The sequence below is a fragment of the Gopherus evgoodei genome, chromosome 6 (assembly GCF_007399415.2).
Source record: "Gopherus evgoodei ecotype Sinaloan lineage chromosome 6, rGopEvg1_v1.p, whole genome shotgun sequence".
NCBI classification, from domain to species: Eukaryota; Metazoa; Chordata; order Testudines; family Testudinidae; genus Gopherus; species Gopherus evgoodei.
In genome coordinates, this window is record NC_044327.1 from 75,873,216 (window position 1) to 75,897,499 (window position 24,284).

The 24,284-nt window shown below is 38.3% G+C and overlaps 1 protein-coding gene across 9 annotated transcripts in view; it reads left to right on the plus strand.

The window, feature by feature from the left end:
• Positions 1–24,284, plus strand: part of MCTP1 (multiple C2 and transmembrane domain containing 1) — a 548,019-nt gene that overhangs the window by 304,582 nt on the left and 219,153 nt on the right. For all 9 annotated transcript variants that reach the window (XR_004001078.1, XR_004001076.1, XR_004001077.1 and 6 more), the window contains 5 exons: positions 950–1,136; positions 6,128–6,221; positions 21,559–21,661; positions 23,655–23,757; positions 24,086–24,187. Coding sequence is in view for 6 of the 9 variants with exons in the window: in XM_030567942.1 (XP_030423802.1) it covers positions 950–1,136; positions 6,128–6,221; positions 21,559–21,661; positions 23,655–23,757; positions 24,086–24,187 (589 nt within the window). In the remaining 3 variants the exon portion in view is untranslated. The remainder of the gene's footprint in view (positions 1–949; positions 1,137–6,127; positions 6,222–21,558; positions 21,662–23,654; positions 23,758–24,085; positions 24,188–24,284) is intronic.

Sequence of the window (24,284 nt, forward strand, 5' to 3'; positions counted from 1 at the left end):
TAGGGAAAAAAGTTATGGATATAAATAGTTGAAGTAATACTTTTAATGATTCTTGTTCATTGTAATGTGTCAGTTCTGTAAGTTTTCAGAATGAACATAATATGAAATTCATAGCTACATTCTAGGAAAGAGTAAATATATGAAAATACACTAATATATTAAAAATACCAGACAGTTTTAATTACAGGAGGCCTAGAATATATATGTAGAATATTTATTGACTGTATTATTCTCTTTTAAGGCTTGATTACGCATTTAGGTGCGGCCCTGTCTGAGTAGTGGTGCACAACTCTTTCCCTGCTTCTCTCTGGCTTTTAAGGATGAACCATATTTCAGTTGTGCCCAGACATTGTTGGCTGGCTCACGTAGAGGCTACTCCTGTCCACTTGCTCACAGTGGGAAGTATAGTGTGTGCAGTTCCTGTTCTGTCTCTTGTACCCAGAACCACCATAAGAGGTTTAATGCAGCCATTGGAGGGATGCCTCCTTCGCCTTACTCCTGTGTCCAGCCATGTTATCTGCTGTCATAGTCAATCCCTTAATGAAGAATTTTTTTTTTAAAAAGCATGACTGGTATTAGTTTTAGTGTTCAAAGATTTTAAAAGGCACACTTAATTCTTTTATTTTATTTGTATATACGAGACTGACAAAAGCTTCACAATTTGAATCTGAATCTGGATTTCTAGCACACTAATTTGGTGGTAGATTTTCTTTTTGACCCCTCTCTATTTTATATATTTAAAATAAATGTACAATGCTTCTGCAGTATAATGAGTTGAAGCTAAAAATAGGCAAGAGATATGGCTGAAACTGAAAATAAATCTTTCCACAGACTGGGAAGGAATGTCCACTTATTTCTTTTTTGCATAATGGAGTGCAGGTCTGCCCATATGGCTCTTGTTTGATCTTGTGAAGAAAGCTACTCACTGATTCAAAACGTTTGTTTTTAGGTGTCAGATTGACCTGTCGGTCCTGAGTAGAGAACAAACTCACAAGCTGGAATTGCAGCTGGAGGAAGGAGAAGGATGGTTGGTACTGCTGGTCACCCTGACAGCATCAGCTGCCGTCAGTATCTCTGACCTCTCTGTCAACTCCTTGGAGGACCAGAAAGAGCGAGAGGAAATACTAAAGAGATATGTATGTAGCACCTGTCTCTTATCCTTTTTAACGTAATGTTGCAAATAATTAACTAACCACTATGAGAAAAAAATTCTCAACATATCTACTATGTAATCAATGGTGCTGATTTAAGCTAATAATTAGTACTAGTAGTAATTGACTTAAATATCTAGATAACATCATCAGAGCCCTAAAATTTACTTTTCTATAAATGTTGTGCACATGAATATTCAGCTACTGTATTTGACTACTTGTCATTTAAATAGTTAATTTAACTACTTTATGTAATTTTTCCAAGTGCAGTATAATTTAAGATGTTATTTAGCAGTTTTACAGTTTTTCAGAGAATCTTTACAACAGCAACTATTCATTTCAGCACCCATATCCTTTTCAAAGGTTTTGCAGTAGTTATACAGCATACTAGAAAGCAAGATGACTTCTTATTTTTTGATTAAGTGTTAGAATTTGGAGCAGTGGTTTTGTCATTAAAATAATGATATTAAACCATCTTTCCATTTCAGAATATTCTGAAACAAATTATTTTATTTCCCAGCATCCTCACATGGTGCAGAATCTGTGTAGTTTTATCAAAGCAACAGAGAGGGGAGCTCTTACTCCAGCATTTATTAATACCTAAATCCCTAAAAATAACTGTCTTTCTACATATGAAGAATTTAAAAAAAAAGCTATTTCCACTTAAAATTACAAAGCTTTTATTGTACAGTGCTGCCAGGTGTTTAGAAGGCTTCTCTAGACACTCAGCCATTAAACCAAGCTCTGACTAACAAAGAACCGCTTAATTTTTTTTTTTTTTAGATTTTAAAATATTCCTATTCCCTGACTGACATCCTTTCAATAACTGAATTTAATAAAGATGTACCTTATCAGGCTGTGCAGATAACATGAAGTGCTAGTACTAATGCTGTACAATATTCTTCAAACAGATTAGCAGGATGTGCGCTTCAGCAAATTTATTCTGGCTATCTCCACTGAATCAGCTGTCTGCTAATGCTTGTACAACTCATACACCAATAGTGTTATGATAAACACAGTTTAATAGAGGTGACTTAGCAAGGCTAAACATTATATTTTCTAACCCAGCTAAGAGCTAAAGTGTTGTGCACCATCTCTGAAAAATAATTACGATTATGAGAATTATTTCAGATTTTGGTATCCACCAATACAGAGTCTGTTGTCAGAATAAATCTTTATAAATATAATGCATTCTGATAGATTAATTTTATAGTTACATACATTTTGATATCAAGTGTAAAAATACCATATTTTTGTGGATTTTTGTGGTAGTATGATACAAATTAAGTGATACTAATAGTTTTCATAGTTTAGCAGCAGTATAAAAATATTAATATTATAAAATTCATATTTTTACATATCTTTCTTAAATTTCCTTTTTGCTTCATAAATAAAACACATTGCATTATTTGTGTGGTAAAAGAATGCTCAAATGATTTCTTATTCTGACATGTTCTTACATACAAAACATCATTTTTCAGAATTAAAATATGTTTTCCATATGCACAATCTTGTGCATATGAAGCTTAAGCAAACAAATAAGCATTGATTGAAGGATGTATTTTATTTGATATGTGGTAGAAAAATAAGGTTCACAATTACATGTATTCCATATTTTAACATTGGAATGCCTGCTGAGAAATTGCAATACTTTATTCACTAAAGTGACCCATAAATAGCAGCAGAAATAGAAGACAAAGACTTACAATACAGTATTTACAGAATTCAAATTTTCTTTCCGTAGCTGTCAGCTCATCTTCAGTGTTTGTGTCTGCCTTAAAGGACAGAGATGTAATAAAACAGTACTATACAATTAGTGGGATACACTATATCATTTGGTGTCTTTATTTTAGGTTTTTTTATTTTTTGCTTTCTAAAAGAATCTAGTTACCATCTGAAATGTATTTTGCACCCATTCTTGTGGCCAAAAGCAGTCCATGAACTGACCCTGGCATCAGATCAAGTAGCCTTGGAAAATGACTCTATTACTGTCATTTAACCATTTGTAGCTGAACATCAGAGCCCTACAAATTAAACAGACATTACTATTTGAACCGTTATTTTACCACAATTGTCTGAGAAGATTAATTCCTTTTGAGTTGGGGGGAAGAGTGCAGTAATGGGTACAGACCAAGAGAGATTGTATGACCTTTTCAGAACGGGTGTGCTGAACCCCTGGTCCCCCTTGTCACAGTTTAAAAAAGAGGAGCTAGTTTAGAGAAGAAGTTGTTAGCATTCCATTTTTATTATGACATTTCACAGTCATCCGATTTAATGTCCCTTGACCGGATTGTCCACCACGAGACGATGGGCTTGAAATGTTATTTAGAGCATTGATAAAAGGTGAGCGGTTCTAAGATGACAGCGAGTCATAAGGCTGGTGGTGTGACATTAATTTTCTCCATAACAGAGATGGAATAAGACGTCATGGTGACAAGCTGTCAATCAGTACTGGCCCCTCAGTGTATCTCGATGCCATAGGGTGGGGTATTGCTTCTCCCATAATAGAGCTGAACTGAGATGCTCTCCCTGACAGCTGCTGCAGCCATACAGAAAATATATTATACAGCCTTTCATTAAAAAAATAAAGAGGACTCATCTCCAGAGCATTTCAATCTTTTCCCATCTATTGAGGGCTGAAAGGATTCACAGCAAATCATAGATTCCTCTGCTATGGAAATTTCAGGCTTCAGAAACCATGCAGGTTTTGAGGCCTTCAACAATAATCATAAATAAGAAGACAGAATATCTTTTGATAAGCCATTACTTAAAGTTACATATTTAAAGTAATGTGTTAAAATAATTCATATTTCATAGAGTCCCTACAATAATATTGTAACATATGTCAGGGGCCCAGTCTGTCAGAATATGCAATAAATGACTCTAAATCAGCTGACTTGCTGAAACTAAAATTTCAAACAATTATTCTGCAGAGTCTGAAGATAGGTATCAGGTATTGAGAGTGAAATATAGCAATGTTGCCTTTTTGCAGAATGAGCTTACCATGTTGTATGTGTTTTGGGGGGTTTGGGAGGGTTTATTGTTTTTTGTTTGTTTTAGCCGCCATGAAACTTGGTTTAAGTAGCTTCAAAAAAACATGGTGCAGAAACCATTTTGTAAATCTCTTCTCCTTTCCACACTGAATTAGAAGAGGGAAATTATTTGTGTTATGGTACCAGCCCTGATAAGAAACTTCCAAAACTGGATCATTATTGTAATAAATGACAGACTGTGCCAACAAACGTTTGAATTATAACATCACTATCTGTAACACCACCTCCACCACCCTCAATTTGCAAGCACATAAATAGAGGGTGAAGTATATTTTGATTAAAGTTTGTCATCTGTCTGTTTTAAACAGATTTCTGAAGGTAAACAAATGTTTGAAAAGATTAAAACATAATCCTTGTGATAAACACTCTTCATATATGAAAAAAGTAAAGCATATGGGATTACACATAACGGCATTTCCTCAGCTCAGTATACCATGGTCAAACCTTCACTGTAAACAATAAACAGTCAGATGGGACTTATAAAATTAATGTCACAGTATGATTTGACTGTCAAAATTTTCTTATTAATAAAAGACAAGGATGCATTTTATACTCCTAACATTTTAATGGCTATGTTTGGTTTGCATAAATATAATATATTTTTCAAGCAGCCTAATATTTAAGATTAACAGCACCTTTAACATGTAGAATAGCAATGTTAGTTTACTCACATCAAACTCTAATTTTCCATAATAGTCAGTTTTACCCATGTAATAGAATTCAAAATCCTTGACTCAGTGTCTCTGTTGATGCTTGCATGACCTACAAACCAAAACATTGTTATAAATATTCAGACATAAGTAAGAGGTTTCACATTCTTTAACTGTGTCACAATAATAGAATAAGGCCATGGGCATAAAACCTATTGGGCCTTAAAAAAAAAATGGCCCAAGTGTTATGTTGATGAGTGGCTTTTGTGCGCAAATTATAACCTTTACGGCCAATATTTTCAAACACTTCTGAAAATAAGACCACATCCCTAGGTGTCTAAATCTGGACTTGGAAGCCTAATTTTAGTTTCCCAGTTTTGGAGATCCTGATTTAGATGTATAACATAAATGCTAGCAGTGTTCCTCTCAATTAACTGTGGGGTTAAAACTGCATCTGTGGAACTGGCCACTGCATTCAGGCTATATAAAAAATGTTTCTTGCCTATTACACTCAGTTACTGTAATACCATGCTATTACTTTGTTATTTAAAAACACAGCAAAATACTATTTCTAAATAGTTGTCTAACAGAGAATTCCAAAAAGATTGCTTATCATGAATAAAGGCTAATACTCTATTCCAATTTTTCCTTCTTCTTTTTATAAAATGTGTCTAAATTATACATAAACCTTGGTGGTGGGGAAAAGAGATTTATTATGAGAGTTTCTTGTAATATACTGAGAGCCATCTTTCAGTCTCTTATTCTCTCTTTGCATGTGTCACTCCTGTTAAGCACAGTGGTAGTTGCATATATTCCTCAAGGGAAAAAAAATTGGTCCTTAATCACACATGAAACTGTCTTGTGCAAGCTATAACAAGGAAAGCATAAGTATGATTCTCATGTGCAAGAGGAACTATTGTATATTGAATCATTTTTACTTTTTGCATTTTGTTATTCTAAATAGAATATCAAAATTTAAAACTTTGTAATTAATAGCTCAGATATCTAATATTAGGACAGTAATACAGTAGCATTAATGCCATATTAATATATTTATCCTGACATACTCTTCCATTTTTATCTTATGATAATTGAGGAATGGAATGAATTGAAACAGACTGATAACAGTAAGTTCCTATTGAAATTAAAAATTAAGAAGGCAATCATTTGAAACATAACATTGTATTTAATGAATTTTGGATTGGGGAGGGAAAATCGTTAACCGCTTTCCTCTCCACACAGCCCATAATAACTTTTTATTATTATTGTTTAGAGCACAATGAGGATGTTTCACAACATGAAGGATGTAGGATTTCTACAGGTGAAGGTCATCAGAGCAGAAGCATTGATGGCAGCTGATGTCACAGGCAAGGACTGATTCAGTTTCTGTTATAGTAGATAGTATAATTAAAGAGTCTTGGATTTGGTCATTTTTTAAAAATCGATCAGTTTCCACATGATATGAAGTTTAAGGAAGGTAAGTGTGTCAGAATTTCATTGCCCAGTTTGCAAATAATCCTATCTTCTATTCCCAAAATATCCCCAGACAAACAACCAAAACTTTTATATACTAGGCTATGAGCCCTTGTAATACCAGTGAATAGAATCCTATCTAGAGTATCTATGGGAAAGGAGAAATACACCTTTTCTCCATCAGAGGTCCTGCAAAGACATTTCATGAGCTACAAATGCAGGACTTTATTCTTTAATGGATACGAATATACAAAATTCTCAGAATCAAAACTGCAATGAATTAACAGTTCAAAATATGATAGGGTCAAATATTTCTCTAAAGCTGTCAACAAAATAATATTTTGATACTGGCTAAAGAGCTTGCCACACTGTTTGTAGTTTAAAATAAAAAAAATAAAAAATCTTCCAAAGAAATAGTTTCCCGCAATCAGCACAACAAATGTAAATGACCCATTATAGATAAAAGACTGGACCTTGAATAACAGCTTCCAAAACAGTCAGAAGAAAATACGTTTTTGAAATCATTCTGTTTTTAAATCTTCTTGTTTTGTCCTTGTACTAAAAATTAGCTGATTGGATAATTTTGCCTTCTGCTTTTTGGAAATTATTTAAGAATAATCATTGCAGTCATAGTAACCATTTTTCTTCAGAAATATGTTATCTCTTAAAAGTACACCCACCTACACACTGCACATGCTAAATGGAACAAGATGAAATTGTCCTCTTTCAGAGAGTAGCCATTGCGGCTGTAAGAATTCATGAATATGCTGACTAAATTAACCTAGTTGGCTTAGCTGCCACTTGGGAACTTGAAGTACAAGTTCTGTCACAGGTATAAATATAGATATATAGTAGAAAATTACTTTCTTAATAGTTCTGTGTAAATTAACAGGACAAAAAATTTATTGCTGAAACAGGTCATCCAGTTGGTGGAACACAAAATAGCAGATTCTTTCTTTGGCAGAGTTTGGAGAAGCACTTCTAAAGGTTCCTCACTCTGCTTTGACCTTATAATCCAATATGGTCTGAACAGAGAGGGAGATTAAGTTATTCAGGGGGAATGGGTTAATTCAGTCTCTGACTTTGTTCAGTCTTGAATTTTTCCTGATCAATATGTCATTTGTGCCAGTTGCAGAAGTTTTTGGAAATACATTTTGTTCAGTTGGAGATGTGCATAATTACCAAAACTATTTTCAGACTTTGTACATTCAGAATGACTGTCGGTTAGCAAGTGGAAGGAATATTTGATATCCTCCCCATTTCTATGTGTCCTAAATATTTTGTCCACCGGGAATAGCCAGAACAATTATGTATATAATATAGGTGTTTCTAAAGAGCTATGTATTTCAAACTTCATACAAATTATTGCACCTTTTGAGGGGAAAAAAATGCCATCAGTTTGAAAGGCAACCAAAAGGTTTGTTAAGAAATGCTGTAATTTACACCTGTTTTGTGTAATGTTCTTTAGAATTATGTGACTGATCTACCTTCAGATTAAATTTTGAATTTGAATAATGTATGTTTAGAAATAACTGATGATTTATTTTCTAATTGTTTGGACTTTAATTATTCATTGTATGTTCATCCCACATACACCTCCAGTAAAGTGTCTTGTAAATAGCATTTAGGACCTTATCCTCCAATTCTTACTTAAGTGAGTAATCCTTACTGATGTGAGTAGACCAGCTGACATCAACAATGCTACATGTGTGATTAAGAATTGCTCATATGAATATGGATCAGTATGCTAATCTGCATTTTTATCTATAATAATACAAATAATAATAATACATCCTTTTTTTCTGATTGAATCTTATGGATTTTTCTCCTGAGTCTAAGCAGCAACACAGACACTCCTATACAGTACCTGTTTGATCTGCTCCCTTTCTGTAGACTAAAAATATCCCATTTCACTTACAGGCCATTTTTAATATAAAGTAATAAGTCAAAATAAATTAGTTTAGGCTAAATAGTTAAAAAATCATAATATTCCATCATTAAGCATATGCACAGAGTGGGAAAGATTTCTGTAATCTTTTAAGTAGTCATCAATCTTACTACAGTAAGAGAATTTTTTCCTTTCAAAATGTAAAATTTTTCTTTTGTTACTATACATTCATTGAGAAGCACTGTAATACTGTATTAACTCTGTGTGAATAAAGAGCAATTGAGAGTCCCATTGAATGAGGGAGTAAAAAGCACAAATTACTTTTTAATGAAACCCTCAATTCTTTTCCGTTCCAGAAAAAGCCCATAGCCTTGTTCAGCTGAATACTACTACAGTAGGTCACTTCAGTTAAGCCTCTAATAAACTGTTGATAGTAGAGGGTAGTTTTTTCTTTAAGCTCAATAGCCTAGTGTTGGACAGTGCACTTCAAATCATTAAGGTTAATACAGATTAAAAAAAGAGATTAACTGGGTGGTTAAGACCTCCGTTTACAACTCCCACACATACACATGCATTGAACAAGACACGAGAGTGGATTGAAATTTCAGTCAAGTTGTGGGCAGGCTTTCACAGCCTGAGAAACTGGGTGCTACAGTTTTGAAAATTGGTCACTGTTAAGTGTGCTATAACTAAGCTTGAGATGTATTGAAAAGTACTATTCGGTAAACCCATTTACAGGAACACACGAAAAGGGCATAATCCTCTGAAGTGTTGAGTGCTCAGCACTCCAGCTTGATTTCAATGGGAATGGAGAGTGCTGAGCATGTTGTAGGATTGGTCTCTAAAGGAACTGACCTACTGTAAGAATATACTTTCCTTGCACTGGACAAAAATACAGAGCAGTGTATCTCAAATGTGGTCATGGAATTCCTGCCTGAGGCTAAAAATATTAGGGCCTTCACCAATGTCACCTTTTATTAAGTTGGGAAATGTGGTGGAGCAAAGGGCTTTCACCTGGAAATTATTACAAAATAGATTTTTGGAATTCTAATTTGACCAAATGGAATAGAACAAAATACTCTTGTTTGGTTTTTCTTTTCTGTCTTAGACATTTTCATTTAAATCCCCTACTGAACATTACCTATTCAGTGCTTGGGGGCAGGTTATTGCAGGGTTGCGATTGATTTTTCTCCCCCAAGTCCTCAGCAAAAAAAGAAAAAGTTATCTCATCCCTTTCCCCCATTTTACCTTCAGCTAGCTTGTGATTCCCCAGAAAGGATCAAAGTCTCCTCGAAGAGGCAAGCCATTTGTGGTATATACAATTAAATCCTTTTAAATGAAGGTATATACTGGCAATATAGTGAAAGATAATGCATAATGGAATCATCATGTAAGTTGATCTCTCAAATTAATATAATTTATGTGCACCTAACCCAAATATATTTCAGAAAGCAATAGGCACTTTTTAAAATGAAATACAATATCAGTTAAAGCAATAGTCACCTAAATGGTATTCTCCTTTCTGCAACAAGGTTACATATATAGAAGGCTTAGCCCTCTGAAAAACCTACTGGTTTAATCAGGTGGTGTTTGCTGCTCCTTTATTAAGGTAGACATGTTAGTGCTTTTCTTTTGAAGAAAGCTGCCTTATTATTGATGGCAGATTATTTAAGGAAGAAAACAGAGGAAAAAGATATGCCCCCATTTTTATCAACTTCTCTGAGACTCTTATTATCTTATGAAATAAGAGTTAGCAACTCAGATTCATTAGTAGTGCTAAATCTAAGCTCCATTTGACAGCCTGCCTAGAAAACAGTTTGTTTTGCTGTCTGTGGGCTTTAATTAAGATGTGTTCAATTCCAGTCTCCTAGCTCCCCCCACCCCACTCGCTGTGACACAGACTGGTGATCAGACGCTTTCAGATGGTCCAGCCCATGACTTTGACCTTCTGCTCAGTCCAGCGTTCCCTGGGGAACCGTTCAGCTCATGAGGTCTGATTTCACACTTCCAGGATGCCTCGGCTCTCTTAACAATGACAGGGAGACAAAGCCCTTTAGAGCAGGCCGCATGGGGACTTGTTTAAATTGGAAACTAGAGAGGAGTCAAGGAACAAGGTTATGGGCTACAGAATAGTGCTTTTAATAAAGAGCTCACAGCTCTGGTTCAGCTCAATGAGGGCTACCTCTGTACAATTAATTGAGCCATTTATCTGGAGCATCTTAGACCTCTACTTTCTCACAGTATTATGTGATAAATATCAGCTAAGAGGCAAATAAGATATGCATGAAATGAATTTTTAACACTTTGATTACTGTGTCTCCAGACTTCATTAGAAGTAAATTTACTTGTATTTCTGACCTCATTATCAGTTGATTGTTAGTGTGTTTTAGGTTCTGAGATTTATAGATAGAGCTTGGTATAAAAGGTATATTTTATTAAAGCCTTTACAATAGTTGGATTTACTGTCATAGATAGCACTGAGTTTCTTCAGAAAACATAAAGAAAATGCAGTTTGAGTGAACCATTTTTTATATTTTTTCAGAGTTTTATGTAAGACACTTAATCCTGTTCCCAGTAAATTCAATGTTTAAAATTTTGATTGAAAGTAGGATCAGAATCAAGATGATAAAATTTCAAGAATGTGGAGTGCAGATGGTCTTTTTTTAACTGTAAATTTTTAAGGACATGTTTTAAAAAAAAACATCATTTGAATTTATTCCTGAAATGTTTGCAAAATTTTGCAATCAAACGTCAAATTTATGTGCACAAATGGTAATTCTGAGTACAGATATGGAAGGATCTACACAAAAAAATGGCTGGAGCAAATTTAGTAAACCTTTGAGATCATGAGTGCAAATTATATTTGGAGCATCTAGTAGCAGCATATCCAGTGTCTATATAAGTTTTTAAATCAGTTTTTAAATGAAAGTAACTACCAATCACACAAAATATACAATATTGTAAGGTAAATAAAAACTTAAACTGATCCTAATATTTTATGTACTCAAAGGCTTTAGTTCACACTTTTAATTAACTGTCTTAACTTGTGAAAGGAAAAACTTATGAAAGGAAAAACCGAGTAACAAAACTATTTTCTGTTCCTTAATTGGATGAGCAGAGCTCTCAGAATCAGGTTTTTGGTGCAAATATTTTTGATTACTAACCTGAAATTTGCTTTATGCAAATATTCTGCAACATTTGTTTAAATGTGGTTGTTGAACTGAATGTCTTTGTCAGATATCCTGAATATTCAGGACACTGAAACATTTAATTAATCAATATCAATATCAATGTGAGGTAGATATTATCATCATTTCTGTTTTATAGATGGAAAACTAAGAAAGGTTAAGTGACTCAGCTAAGGTCACAGACTGAGTCATTGTCAAAGCTGCCATTAGAACATAGGAGTCTCTTGGTCTTGGTCCTGTGCTTAATCCATTAGCTAAGGCAGCTTCTCATAGGTGTAGCTTTACACATTTTAAGCCCAGAAGGGACCATTGTGGTTATCTAGTCTGACATCTGGTATAGCACAGACCATAAACACGCTGTTGAGCTGTCGTTCCTTGTGGTCAGAGGTCATACTAGCTGCTCAGTTGCAGGTAGGTGGCTGATAGGGAGCTTGCAGCAACCTTTGTGACGTTAGAGGCCGCCCCAATGGCACTGACCGCCACAATCATGAACTGCCTTGCAGTTTTTCAAAAAATGAACAGACTTCTGGCAATGGGTTTCATAGATCACAATGGCCAGCCATGGGCAATTGCATGATGATTTGTGATATTTTCAAACAATAAATGACAAATGTTCAATTCTACAAATGAATTACATTTATGTAAATATCCTTCTGAGGAGAAGGCCTATGAACTTATTTTTGATAAGTGGAATTGAAATGACTTTTGACATTTCTAAGTCTTCAAAATAAAGTCGTCATTGTTGCAGGTCTCAAAGGAAAGGTCTGCTCAGGGCCAGGAGGAGGCAGGAAGGGAACGACTGGGAGTATAATATGAACAGTGCAAAAAATAATTCAGATTATGTTTATCTTGGGAACAGAACTGATATTCAAGTTCTAGCCTAATTACAATCTAGCAAACTGTATACTACAATTTGCTTGAGTAATATAAACTGTCATAGTTGTAGATAGCTTTATGGTCTATTGGAGCCCACACAAATTTAGGTGCTAGGCTACATTCATTCCTGGTTTATGCTGGTACGTGGTCCTTCTTAGTAAAAAAAAAAAAAAAAAAATTGCCAAAGGAACAATGTAACCACGGTCTTGGAAAGAGGCATGGCCAGGACCACATGTTGACTCAGTGCATCCTTACTGTACCCATCTGTGTAGTTTAGTGGAGCTGGTGGGAGTACTGAAAATGCATCTTCACTGGGCACAGTGGGCTTTTTGGGGCATATAGAGGTGCATTGTACACTTCTTGTGTCTGCTGAAATGAATTTAGCTCTGTGAAGGTTAGCAGTTCTAGGGAAAGAATAGATCAGTGGCAGCTCTGATTAAGAACATACAAATTACCCTTTTGGAGAAACCACCCGTCCTTTAAGTCTGTTATGGTCTGCTCTCTCCAACAGTTATTAACAATGGATTTTTAAGAGAAATATGAAAAAAAGAAATACAAAAACATGATGCAAGTAATTCTGTAAAGGAAACATTCTACCTGATCCTAGTTGGAAGTCATCTTATTTCCTGTAGTATGAATATTGGTGACTGTCATTTTAATCCAAATGAATGTATCTGCAAATGCTAGTCATACTCATTTGAAGTCTCACTTTTTAAAATTTCTAACCTACTTAACCTGATAATATTATGCAGGAGAGAGTTCTATACATTAATATTTTTACATTGCTTATAATTAATACCACTTTATAATGAAAATGTTTTTGCATTTAACCTATGTAAAATATAGCCAGTGAGAAATTTAAATCAAGGGCCAAATTCGATGGCCTTTAATCAGGGAAAACTCCCATATATTACTTTGCATTGCTAAAGTGGTTGGGACTAAAGAAAAGAGGAATCAAGAACATTGAAATACAGTAGTTAAATCCATTCCAGCCTCTCAAATGCCTTTTTCATCATTGGCCATGAAATTAAACAGAAAAGGTCAAAAGTACAGTGCACCAGATGAGAAAACTGAGATGAAATCCAAAATTGTGTGATTCTTTAAAATATTTTCTGTTACATACCTTTTTCTTCTTTTGGGGGATTATTATTGGACAGTTTTGTGGAAGAAGTGCATTTTTAAAGGAGGATTTGAGGTAGTCAAAATAGGTAGGTTAGTAGATCCCAGGTTCTTCTTCGAGTGCTGTCCCTGTGGGTGCTCCACTCTAGGTGACGGTGCGTCCGGCGCCATTGATTGGAGATTTTCGGTAGCAGTGCCTGGTTGGGACGCACACACTCAGTTGGTATCTCCCGTTTCGTTGGAATATTTCTGAGTGCCTGCGCCCCACACCTTCCTCAGTTCCTTCTCAACTGTCCTCGGCCGAAGATGGAACTCGGGGCAGTGCTGCTTTTTCTTCCCTGGTCTCTATAGGAAACAGTAACAAAGAACATAGAAACAATTATTAGTTACATCTCAGTTGTTTCCCTTCCTTTAGTGTAGTTACATAGTTAGTTACTTAGTTAAAAAAAAATCCCTCAGGCTTGTCTCCCGTTGAGAGACTCTCCTCGGCCATCTCTAATTCATAATGCCAGGAGCTTCAGGATTCAAAAGGTGTATTTCCTGTCAGGAATCCATGCCACAGAAAGATGGGCACTCATACTGTGTGAAGTGCCTCGGGGACACCCACGTCCCTGTGAAGTGCCTCCATTGCGCGAGCCTCAAGTCAAGAGCTTGTCACAACAGGGATCTGCGGCTCAAAATGCTGATGATGGAAAAATCCTTACAGCCGCTTTCAGAGATGGGAAAGGTTAAACCTACTCCCACACACTCCCCAGCCAGATCGGAACCGGTGGTCAGCATTGCTTCTTGCCTCCGCTCCAGGGAGGGTGAAGCAGAACAGTCTCACAGGAGAGACTTTAACAATGGTAGGGAGTCTCCCGCAAGATCCTTACCCTCTGTGCTGACAGCACCAAAGGCAGGTGCCTCAGCTTTTTCTAATGCCTCAGCAACAGCTCTGACAAAGCGCAGAGGCAACGACCCGACCTCCAAACGGCTGCGGTGCCGGCAGCGCGCTGCTCCTCGGCACCAAAAATGGCCGTGGTGCCAGCAGCGCGCTCCTCCTCAGCACCACAAACAGCCACAGTGCTGGCAGCATGTGCCTCCTGGGCACCGCAAATTTCTGTGGTGCCGGCAGCGTGCCTCTTGGCGCCGCACATGGCCACGGTGCCGGCAGCATGCTCCTGCTTGGCACCAAAAACGGCCCCGGTGCCGGCAGTGTGCCTCTCCTCGGCACTGCAAACGGCCACGGTGCCGTCAGCGCGCCTCTCCTCGGCACTGCAAACGGCCACGGTGCCCGCAGCGCGCTCCTCCTCGGCACTGCAAACGGCCACGGTGCCGGCAGCACGCTCCTCCTCGGCACTGCAAACGGCCACGGTGCCCGCAGCGCGCTCCTCCTCGGCACTGCAAACGGCCACAGTGCTGGCAGCATGTGCCTCCTGGGCACCGCAAATTTCTGTGGTGCCGGCAGCACGCCTCTCGGCGCCACACATGGCCATGGTGCCGGCAGCATGCTCCTGCTTGGCACCAAAAACGGCCCCGGTGCCGGCAGTGTGCCTTTCCTCGGCACTGCAAACGGCCACGGTGCCGGCAGCGCGCCTCTCCTCAGCACTGCAAATGGCCACGGTGCCGACAGCACGCTCCTCCTCGGCACTGCAAACGACCGCGGTGCCGGCAGCACGCTCCTCCTCGGCACTGCAAACGACCGCGGTGCCAGCAGCGCGCTCCTCCTCGGCACTGCAAATGACCGCGGTGCCGGCAGCGCGCTCCTCCTCGGCACTGCAAACGACCGCGGTGCCGGCAGACAAAGGGGAGCGCGATCACATTCCCTTTGCATGGAAGCCATTCAACTATGGAATTGGTGCATACGACATCGAATAAAAATCATCGCTTCCAACCTACCAGGCTACCACAACACTACTGTCGACGCACTCAGTAGGCACTTCTTGACACAGCGTGAATGGGAACTGCACCCCGCAGCTCTTCTCCCTCTGGGGCACCTCGTCAATAGATCTTTTTGCCACGACCCAGAATCGAAAATGTTCTGTTTTGCTCCAGAGTGGGACTAGGGACTGCATCCCTAGGAGATGCATTCCTCATCCCATGGAACAACTCCCTTCTGTACACTTTCCACCAATCTCTCTATTGCACAGGATTCTTTGGAAGATTGCGGACGACAAGGCCTGGGTCATCTTTATTGCCCCGGCTTGGCCAAGACAGATGTGGTATCCCTACCTACTCTGCATGTCCTCCTGTCACCCATGGGCTCTCCCCAACAGGTCAGACCACGTTTTCCAGGACAACAGATGGGTTCTTCACCCCCAGCTCCAAAAGCTCCACCTCACAGCCTGGTTCCTTCATGGTTCCAAACCCATGAACTAGCCTGTTCCGAGCAAGTCCAATATGTCGTCCTGCACAGTAGGGAAGACTCCACTCGTAAAACCTACCTGCAGAAGTGGACGCTTTTTGCCCTCTGGTGCTCACGTAATCACTTCGCACCCAATAACATGACCCTCCCTAACATTCTAGACTACCTCTTGAAACTAAAACAGGACGAACTTTCGCTCAGCTCCATCAAAGTGCACCTGGCGGCACTTACCACCTTCCATGACCTATTAGTGATTATTCATTCTTTACCCACCCCACCATAAAACGCTTTCTCACGGGCCTCCAAAATCTCTACCCTGAAATTTACCCAACAGCGGCTGCATGGAATCTTAACCTCCTTCTTCATGCTCCACATGAAACCTCCATTTGAGGCCTTGGCTACCTCCTCTCGTCTCCATATGTCCATGACGGTGGCTTTCTTAATTGCCATAACATCAGCAGGGAGAGTTGGTGAAATGGGCGCCCTGATGGCCCACCCTCCCTTCACAATCTTCTCCAAAGACAAAGTCACTTTGGGACTACATCCTAAATTTCTTCCTAAGGTGGTATCGACCTTCCACCTCAACCAACCTATATACTTACCTACTTTCTAACCCAAACCTCACAAGACTCTGCAAGAGGCAACCCTGCATACTCTCGACATCAGGCGAGCAATCGCCTTTTATTTAGACAGGACTAAACCATTTTGTAAGTCCCCACGACTCTTTGTTTCCATTACCAAAAGATCGAAAGGTACGGCTATCTCTAAACAACGTCTTTCCAAGTGGATCTCTGACTACATCAGATCCTGTTACCATGTGCAAAATCTTCAACCCCCCCAAAGGCATTAAAACTCATTCCACTCGAGCCATGTCGACATCTGTTGCCTTCCTACACAATGTTCCCATTCCTGACATCTGCAAAGCGGCTATGGGGTCATCTGAACACAAGTTTGCAAAACGCTATGCTCTCATGCAAGACACCATGGTAGACCATACAGTACTATCTACAGTACACACTGCTGCATCTCCAAAGTCCCACCAACCATAGTGGGTACTGCTACACATTCACCTAGAGTGGAGCACCCACAGGGACAGCACTTGAAGAAGAAGAGAAAGTTACTCACCTTGCAGTAACAGAGGTTCTTCGAGATGTGTATCCCTGTGGGTGCTCCACTCCCCGCCCTCCTCCCCTCTGCTTTGGAGTACTAGTAGGATTCTCCACGGTAGAGAAGGAACTGAGGAGGGTGTGGGGCGCACGCACTCAGGAAGATTCCAACGAGACGGGAGATACCAACTGAGTGCGTGCATCCTAACCAGGCACTGCTACCGAAAATCTCCGATCAACGGCGCCGGGACGCACCATCACCTAGAGTGGAGCACCCACAGGGGGACACATCTCGAAGAAACTCAGTTACTGCAAGGTGAGTAACTTTCTCTTGTCATATAAGATTCAGTGGGAGCATTATGGACATTTTCCAAAGCCCACTGAAGTCAGTGAGAAAAAGACTGCAATTGACTTCAGTTGGTTTTGAATTAGGCCTTAATATAATGAGAGGGTAAAAAAGAGGATGAGATTAGAGACTTTGAAAAAGTGTCACCAGTGGTTTCATTGTTATTGTTCATTCAGATACCATGCAGGGAGGCAAAGATTACTGAATGGTATGGTGGCTATTTCCTGCTAATATTTAAAATGAGTAGATGAGAAGACATTAATATGGGTGAGCATGTCTTGAAAAATGATTGCCCATGTTTGGCTTTTTAGCATCATAGAGTTTAAGGCCAGAAGGGAACACTCGATTGTCTAATTGGTCTTTCTGTATGTCACAGACCATCAACATCCTTCAGCACCCACACACTAACCCAACAGTGTAATTCTTATAGTTTATTCTTATTATATCTTAATTATCTGTGCAGTGCCTTAGTGACTTGCAGGGTTGGAAAGCGAGTACAAAAAATGCAACTGCATTGCTTGAAGAATTACTTGAAATAAAAGGAAATTTGCCCTGAAATACAGAATTTTCACTTGGAAGGAGAGGTGCTAAGAATAAAAGTTTTCCTCTGGCTTCTGCACCCTACAGTAGGTTTGGAGCTGTAGTGAAAGGGATAGGTTAGGGCCATTCCCACGTGACTTGCTCAGGAGAACAAGGGGCTGAGGCAGCTGAGAGTTCTATCACTGCAGCTAACGTTAATTTGATGTTGCTTTGTGTAAGGCATTTAGATGCCATGAAGGGGCCACCAATTAATGTGCCTGTGTTTTGAAGACAAGATAGAAAAAATAGATGATGTCCAGAAAGGAAACAAGATGAGTTAATGTATCAGTTAGGCTCTTCATACTACAGAATCAGGGAAGGAAAAGTGTGTTAGCAGGAATTATTAAAAATACTTCTGGAAAAATCTGATTTGGAACAGTGTCCCCTGGGTTAGGAGTTTTCCCTTTTTATGGTCTGATTAGGGGAGACAATACAATAAGGGTAAATTGTAAATTATCCAAGGAGATTCATTTGGAAAGGGAGGCAGGAAGCTGTTGCAAAAGTGGAAGTAAAAAGGGGATGCATCTTGGGTTCAAACGGAAGTTGGAATGTCACAAAAGTAATCATAGAAGCAAGTCAAGTTTTGGGGCTTTTTAATTAATTTTATTGTGATGGTGCTGAGTGGAGTTTACGAGCCTAGACTTCTAAGTGCCCCTTCCTCCTGATCTAGTCACTGTTATTTATTAATATTTTGAGGCAGCCCAGAGGTCTTAACCTGGTCCAGTCCCCTTTGTGCTAAATACTTAAACAGACACATGGGAAATGATAGCCCTTTGGGAAAGGGACTACAGCATATAGGTATTTTGTCAGGTGTCCAGAGCCAGTGAGATGAAGGGTAAGATTTCTCTGGATTTATCTTTGTGGATGATGTCCGTTTATTCAAGATGAGACGTTGATTTCCAACTCGGAGTAAGGTTTGCTGTGCTTATACCTCTAGAAACCACAAATGGAAGATGATGTATGAGTTTCAATTTTGGATGCTTCATGGAGAAATGCTAATAAGGAGGAGAGTAGCAAGACCCCTCTGAACCTAGTGTCAGATCCTGCCTCTGCCCCAGTTTTTCTTCAGTTTCAGTCATTCACTAGTTCCTAGAATTCCTGATCCCCAGTGTCATCAGGTGGCAGTGATCTAGCCCTGTAGCTCAAAACAAACACAAATCTTCCAGTGCTGCTCTTCTTCTGAGCTCAGCTTCTACCTCTTTGAGTCTTTAGTTAGTCTCTCCATCCACACCTTGTTTCCAGGGGTCGCTTCTCCTCCTCACCAAGTGGCAGTACATGGGGAGTCCCTGTCCTCTGTGGGTTACCAGGGTTGGAACAATGAGGCTATTTGCCCTCTATAGTCCAAAACTGCCTTGTCATCTTCCTGGTGTCTCTTCCTGTATCCCCAGCCCTCCTGGCTGCTCTCTGTCTCTTTATAAAGAATCAGTTCCCAGGTGTCCTGTCCTTGGAGTCCCTCTCCCTTTCAGCCCCCATCCCATTCCTACCCCTCCCTCACTGAACCACAGGCTCCTCCTCTTCTCACCACAGGCCAACTCTTAGCCACTTGATCTTTTGTCACTTATTTCTTCTACCTGGGGCAAGCTAACACTGGCACAGATGTAGCCCAAAAGCCCCTTAAAGGGCCAGTTCACCTTGTGACAAGGTGCTTTGTCATACAGCTGCTTAACTCAGATATGAGGGCTTAAGTATATGGAAAAATATGCTCATGGACAAAGACTGATTAATCTTTGTCTTCCCATGTGAGATCCCTTCCCTCTTTTTAGAGTAAGAGGTTTTCCTTGATAGATATGGCAATGGTGACAAAACTTCTTTTGGGGTAGTAAAGAGTATATGGAATACCTCATGTAAAGTGTCATGATATTCCCTTATGTTCTAAAGCTAGGTCAACATTATTCCTTCATTTGTTCCAGGTAAACTGAAAAAAGTTGAACTTATGCATGCTAGGGGGTTGTTTTCTTTCCAATAATGATGGGTAAACTGAAAAAAGTTGAACTTATGCATGCTAGGGGGTTGTTTTCTTTCCAATAATGGTGGAGAAATTAGATTCGGTCTAGAGGAGCAGGAGCATGTGATCAAATGTCCACCATGATTCTTGTCACTTATTATTTGGCCTTCTTGACTGGACTGGTATTAAATATAACTTAGTAAGAAGAGAGTTATGGAAAAAAGTGATACATCAAAGTATTCAGTAAATAAGTGTTGTCATAATTTCATTTTTGTAATTAATTTATTGTATCAGATACTTTGTCTTTATGTACAGAAAAGGGCATTTAAACACTGCAGTGAAAGGAAACTTTTAACCATATTCCTGTTTCTGTATACAATGAATTCACACAAATCATGTTCTACAATCAAATGCAGATATAAGTGAACAAGGGAGATGATACCATAACAGTTTACTCTGGTCAGCTAGTACATTTATTCTGCTTTGTAATTGTGACCATCTCTTTTCTTTTGAAATATTGAAACATAGAAACCCTAAGAAATGAGAGAAATCAGTCTCTAATTTCCTTTTAGAGTTGGTATGTGGCAAGTAAACGTCCTGAGATGCAAGATTGTATCCATCTCTTTTTTCAAGTTTAAAAGATTCAGTGATATTCAGCTTTCTATAGAATGTAAATGTCCACTGTGACTGTAATTCAAATTGTATTTAATACAATTTATTCTTTATCATTAAAGTTAATAATATCCACATTAACCTCTGTTGTAATCTGAATCAATATTGCAGTTTGGAAGACCTCTGGAGAGCTTTGTCTAAATATTGATTTCATTGTCATTTGTAAAAGGTATGAACAAATTACATGCCTTACTAATACCATTAATGTAGTGCCATTGAGCCACTGAATTTGTGTGTTCTTATAATATATGACATCGTATTACAGGAATATTGAAGACATTGTGAAATATAGTTGCTTAGTATGCTAGATTTGCTTGTAAAGAGCTAATGCCAACACTCAATAACTTTCAAACACTTTGCTCTCTATGGACAGACCAGAGACAAGGATGAGCCACTCTGTAATACGCAGTTTAGCTATTGATGTTAATTTGCATGAGGGAGACATAGTTCCCTCAACGTATAGGAGTATGAGTTATTTTGAGGCTTGGCACTAATGTATTGGTACCCTTAATAATGTTTCACAGCCCTATATGCAACTTCTGTACACATGTGCACCCTATGTTAAAAATATTGACTTAAATAGGATGCTCGTGCATATAAATAAGCATAGAATTTGGCTATGCTGGAATTTACGTGTAATGTTCTTGTTGAGTAAATGCTACCTCATTTTATTAATTAATCAGATGGGAGGGGGAAAATGATGCAACAAAGAGAAGTGGTTGTCTTCTACAAGTAATCATTATGGAAATAAAAATAGACGTAGAGCCGGACACACACTCTCTTCCTCCCATGAATTAGTTTGAGTTTTTAGTATTATTATTTGAGGGAAAATATCTAACTTGAAGTACCAGCTGAATAATTTGCTTCACGTTATGCCTCTTTCTTAATTTCCTGTGTGTCAGGATGATATAATTATCTGATCAGTTCAGCTAACTATACGGTTGATCATGCAGGGTGCTGAGACACTTCAAAGCCTCCGGGTTGTGCTCAGCACCTTGAAGGATCATGCAGTTTGTGATCAGAAGAGCAGTACATATGAATTTATCTTTACATTCACTGCTTTTTTTTTTAATCCAAGTTGAGAGGCGGTTCTGTGAGTTTTAGGTGCAGAATATTCATGTATTTTGTTCCATGTATTTATTCTCTCTCTCTCTCTCTCTCTCTCTAGGTAAAAGTGACCCATTTTGTGTAGTTGAGTTGAACAATGACAGACTGCTGACACATACAGTCTACAAGAATCTCAACCCTGAATGGAACAAAGTCTTCACATTGTAAGTTTTTTAAAATCAGAGCTACCTACTGCTAAACTAGGAAGATAAAGTTAGAAGACGGTTATTTTTTAAACCAAATGATTAATTGAAAAGTAATTCAGTTGAGGATAACAAAATATGTTTTCAAATAAATGAAGACTAAATCACTTTGATGGTGAGAAAAGAAGTCCCATTCCTATGAGATGCTAAGGGTTAAGTGCTATGTGTTCTAAATTCCCACTAGTTTTAGTGATAGTTGATGTCACAGGACTAGAGCCTAGAGTTTGGAAATGAGGCAATAGGTTGATGCTCATGAACTTTATAAAATGTAATTATAAAACATTAGTTAACTGTTTGAAGAAATGTAAAACACACTTATTTTTTCTCTCATTTTGTTAAATGACCGTGTCACAATAGTATTCTATATCATACTCGTGAAGTGCCTCTGTTGGATAAATTGCAGTATCTGAAACATTCATTTGTGGAGGAAATGGTGCACATTGTGTTTATTTCTCTATGGTTTTGAAAACAATAAAAAGTTTTGACAAATTCAGAGCAGAATTTTTCTTTCAAGAATGAAGTGTTGCCTTGTTTTGTTTTGTTTTTTTGAATACTTTGTTTCTCCCTGAGTGCAGCAGGGCACCAGTGAGGAGAAAATGGGTCAGAAAACTGAAATCCCCAAACAATCCACTGTAAAGCCCACTAGAAACTTTAGCCATAAATGAGAATATTAAGTATTGCTCTTGATCCCAAAACAACCTCTAATTTAATTTCCCCATTGTTCTTAAAATTTGTCAGTCGTCTCTTTACAGCCTATGCTACAGGATCTATAGATTGCTGCTCCCCTTCCTCTGTGATGGGACTTCGGTAATGAACACAGAACTAAAGAAAAATCTCACGATTGTACTTCTCGGTAGCTTCCTCACAAGTTCTCATTTATAGATCTGTAAAAATGTGCTAAATTCTTCATTAATTTTTGTAATTAATGCTAAGAGAATCAGTAACTAATCAACCTCCACTGCCTGACCGTGTCCTCTGAAAGAGGAATCAGACGTTTTTGTAAAGGACAAAAGACTGTTCAGAAATCAAATCGAAAAACTCATACAGTTGTCAAGGAGGATCTTCACAGGATCTTCTGTAATATGTATAATTGTATCAATTGTTTGGGATAGTCTCAAATTTGATGATTGATTTTGCCTTTAAAAAGAAATTTCCTGTGTGTGTGTGTGTTTTACTCAAGTTGAATTATTTTCCTTTGATCAAATTGCTTACCGAGAAAACATGAATTAAAGAACAAACAACTTTTGTTTCTTTTTCCAAACCAAAAATTTGAATAACTCGCATAAGATTTTACAACATACAGTGCCATCTGCTATGCATGGTAATGGACTATTTAATATCTAGTAGCTGAAATACTATAAAATGCTGAATAATGTTATATGCTTTGTATACATCTTTCCAAATTTCTTTTTAGTGTGGCTATTGCATAGTTTTGATTAAACTGGAATTTTGGAAGTAGAGGTCTCATTCTGAGCCCAAAGATCTGCTCAGCTAGTTCATTATTATTTATTTTCATTTAGAGAGCTACAGATATCAAAGAGGTTGCCATTTGAAATTATCTCAAGGACAGTAGTATTTTAAGGATAGTCTTTTATGGCGATCAGATCTGTTGTCTGTATCTGTAAATCCCTTAGTGCTACTCAGCACTGCCTTTTATTGTAACTCTTGCAGTACACACACCAGGTAGAAGATTTAAAGACTCACGTCTAATGGCGTAAGGTCATGCAAATAGCAGAACTACCATGCTGCCTATGAAGTGACCAAAACTGGGGTTTTCCTGCATTCAGGGGCTTTTCATTTACCTAAGTTTTGTGTTCTGGATACTTTTTAAAAATATACATATTACTTGCTTTTTGATAACTTTATTATGTTTTTGTCCTTGATAACCATTAATATCGGTGACATTTCTCTCCCTCTCCTGTCCCCTCTGTGTGTATTTTTTTTTCCTGAATAGCAATATTAAAGATATTCACTCAGTTCTTGAAGTGACAGTTTATGATGAAGATAGAGATCGGAGTGCTGACTTTCTGGGCAAAGTTGCTATACCGTTGCTGTCTGTAAGTTTCATTCACCTGACATATTGCTCTGTATTTCTTTTGCTCAAGGAAAACATAAAAAATCTCAACTCTGTCTGTCATTTCTCAACCAAGGTCTGTAATAAGAACACTAAAATTTTTAACATACTCAATTCACGGCCATGTTGAATCCCATGATAGTTAATTTTTCCTGACAGACTTGGTCCTGGTAATGAACAGGTACTTGTCAGAATTGCCACAGTTGTTTTGGGTTCTCTGTCAGTTTCAGCAGCTGGGGGTCAAAGGTTACTGAGGAAGTGTATTCAGTGGAGACCGCGAGACAGACGGCTGTCATGTCCTTTTCCCGCAGATTCAAAATGGTGAACAGAAAGCCTACGTTCTGAAAAACAAGCAGCTGACAGGGCCAACAAAGGGGGTCATCTATCTTGAAATAGATGTGATTTTTAATGCTGTAAGTCTTAACTTTGGCTTTTTTGTACTGCTAAAGAGTTCAGTTTCATGAAAGCTTTTGTTCCTGATTTGTAGAGAATTTCTGTCATTCCTCATTT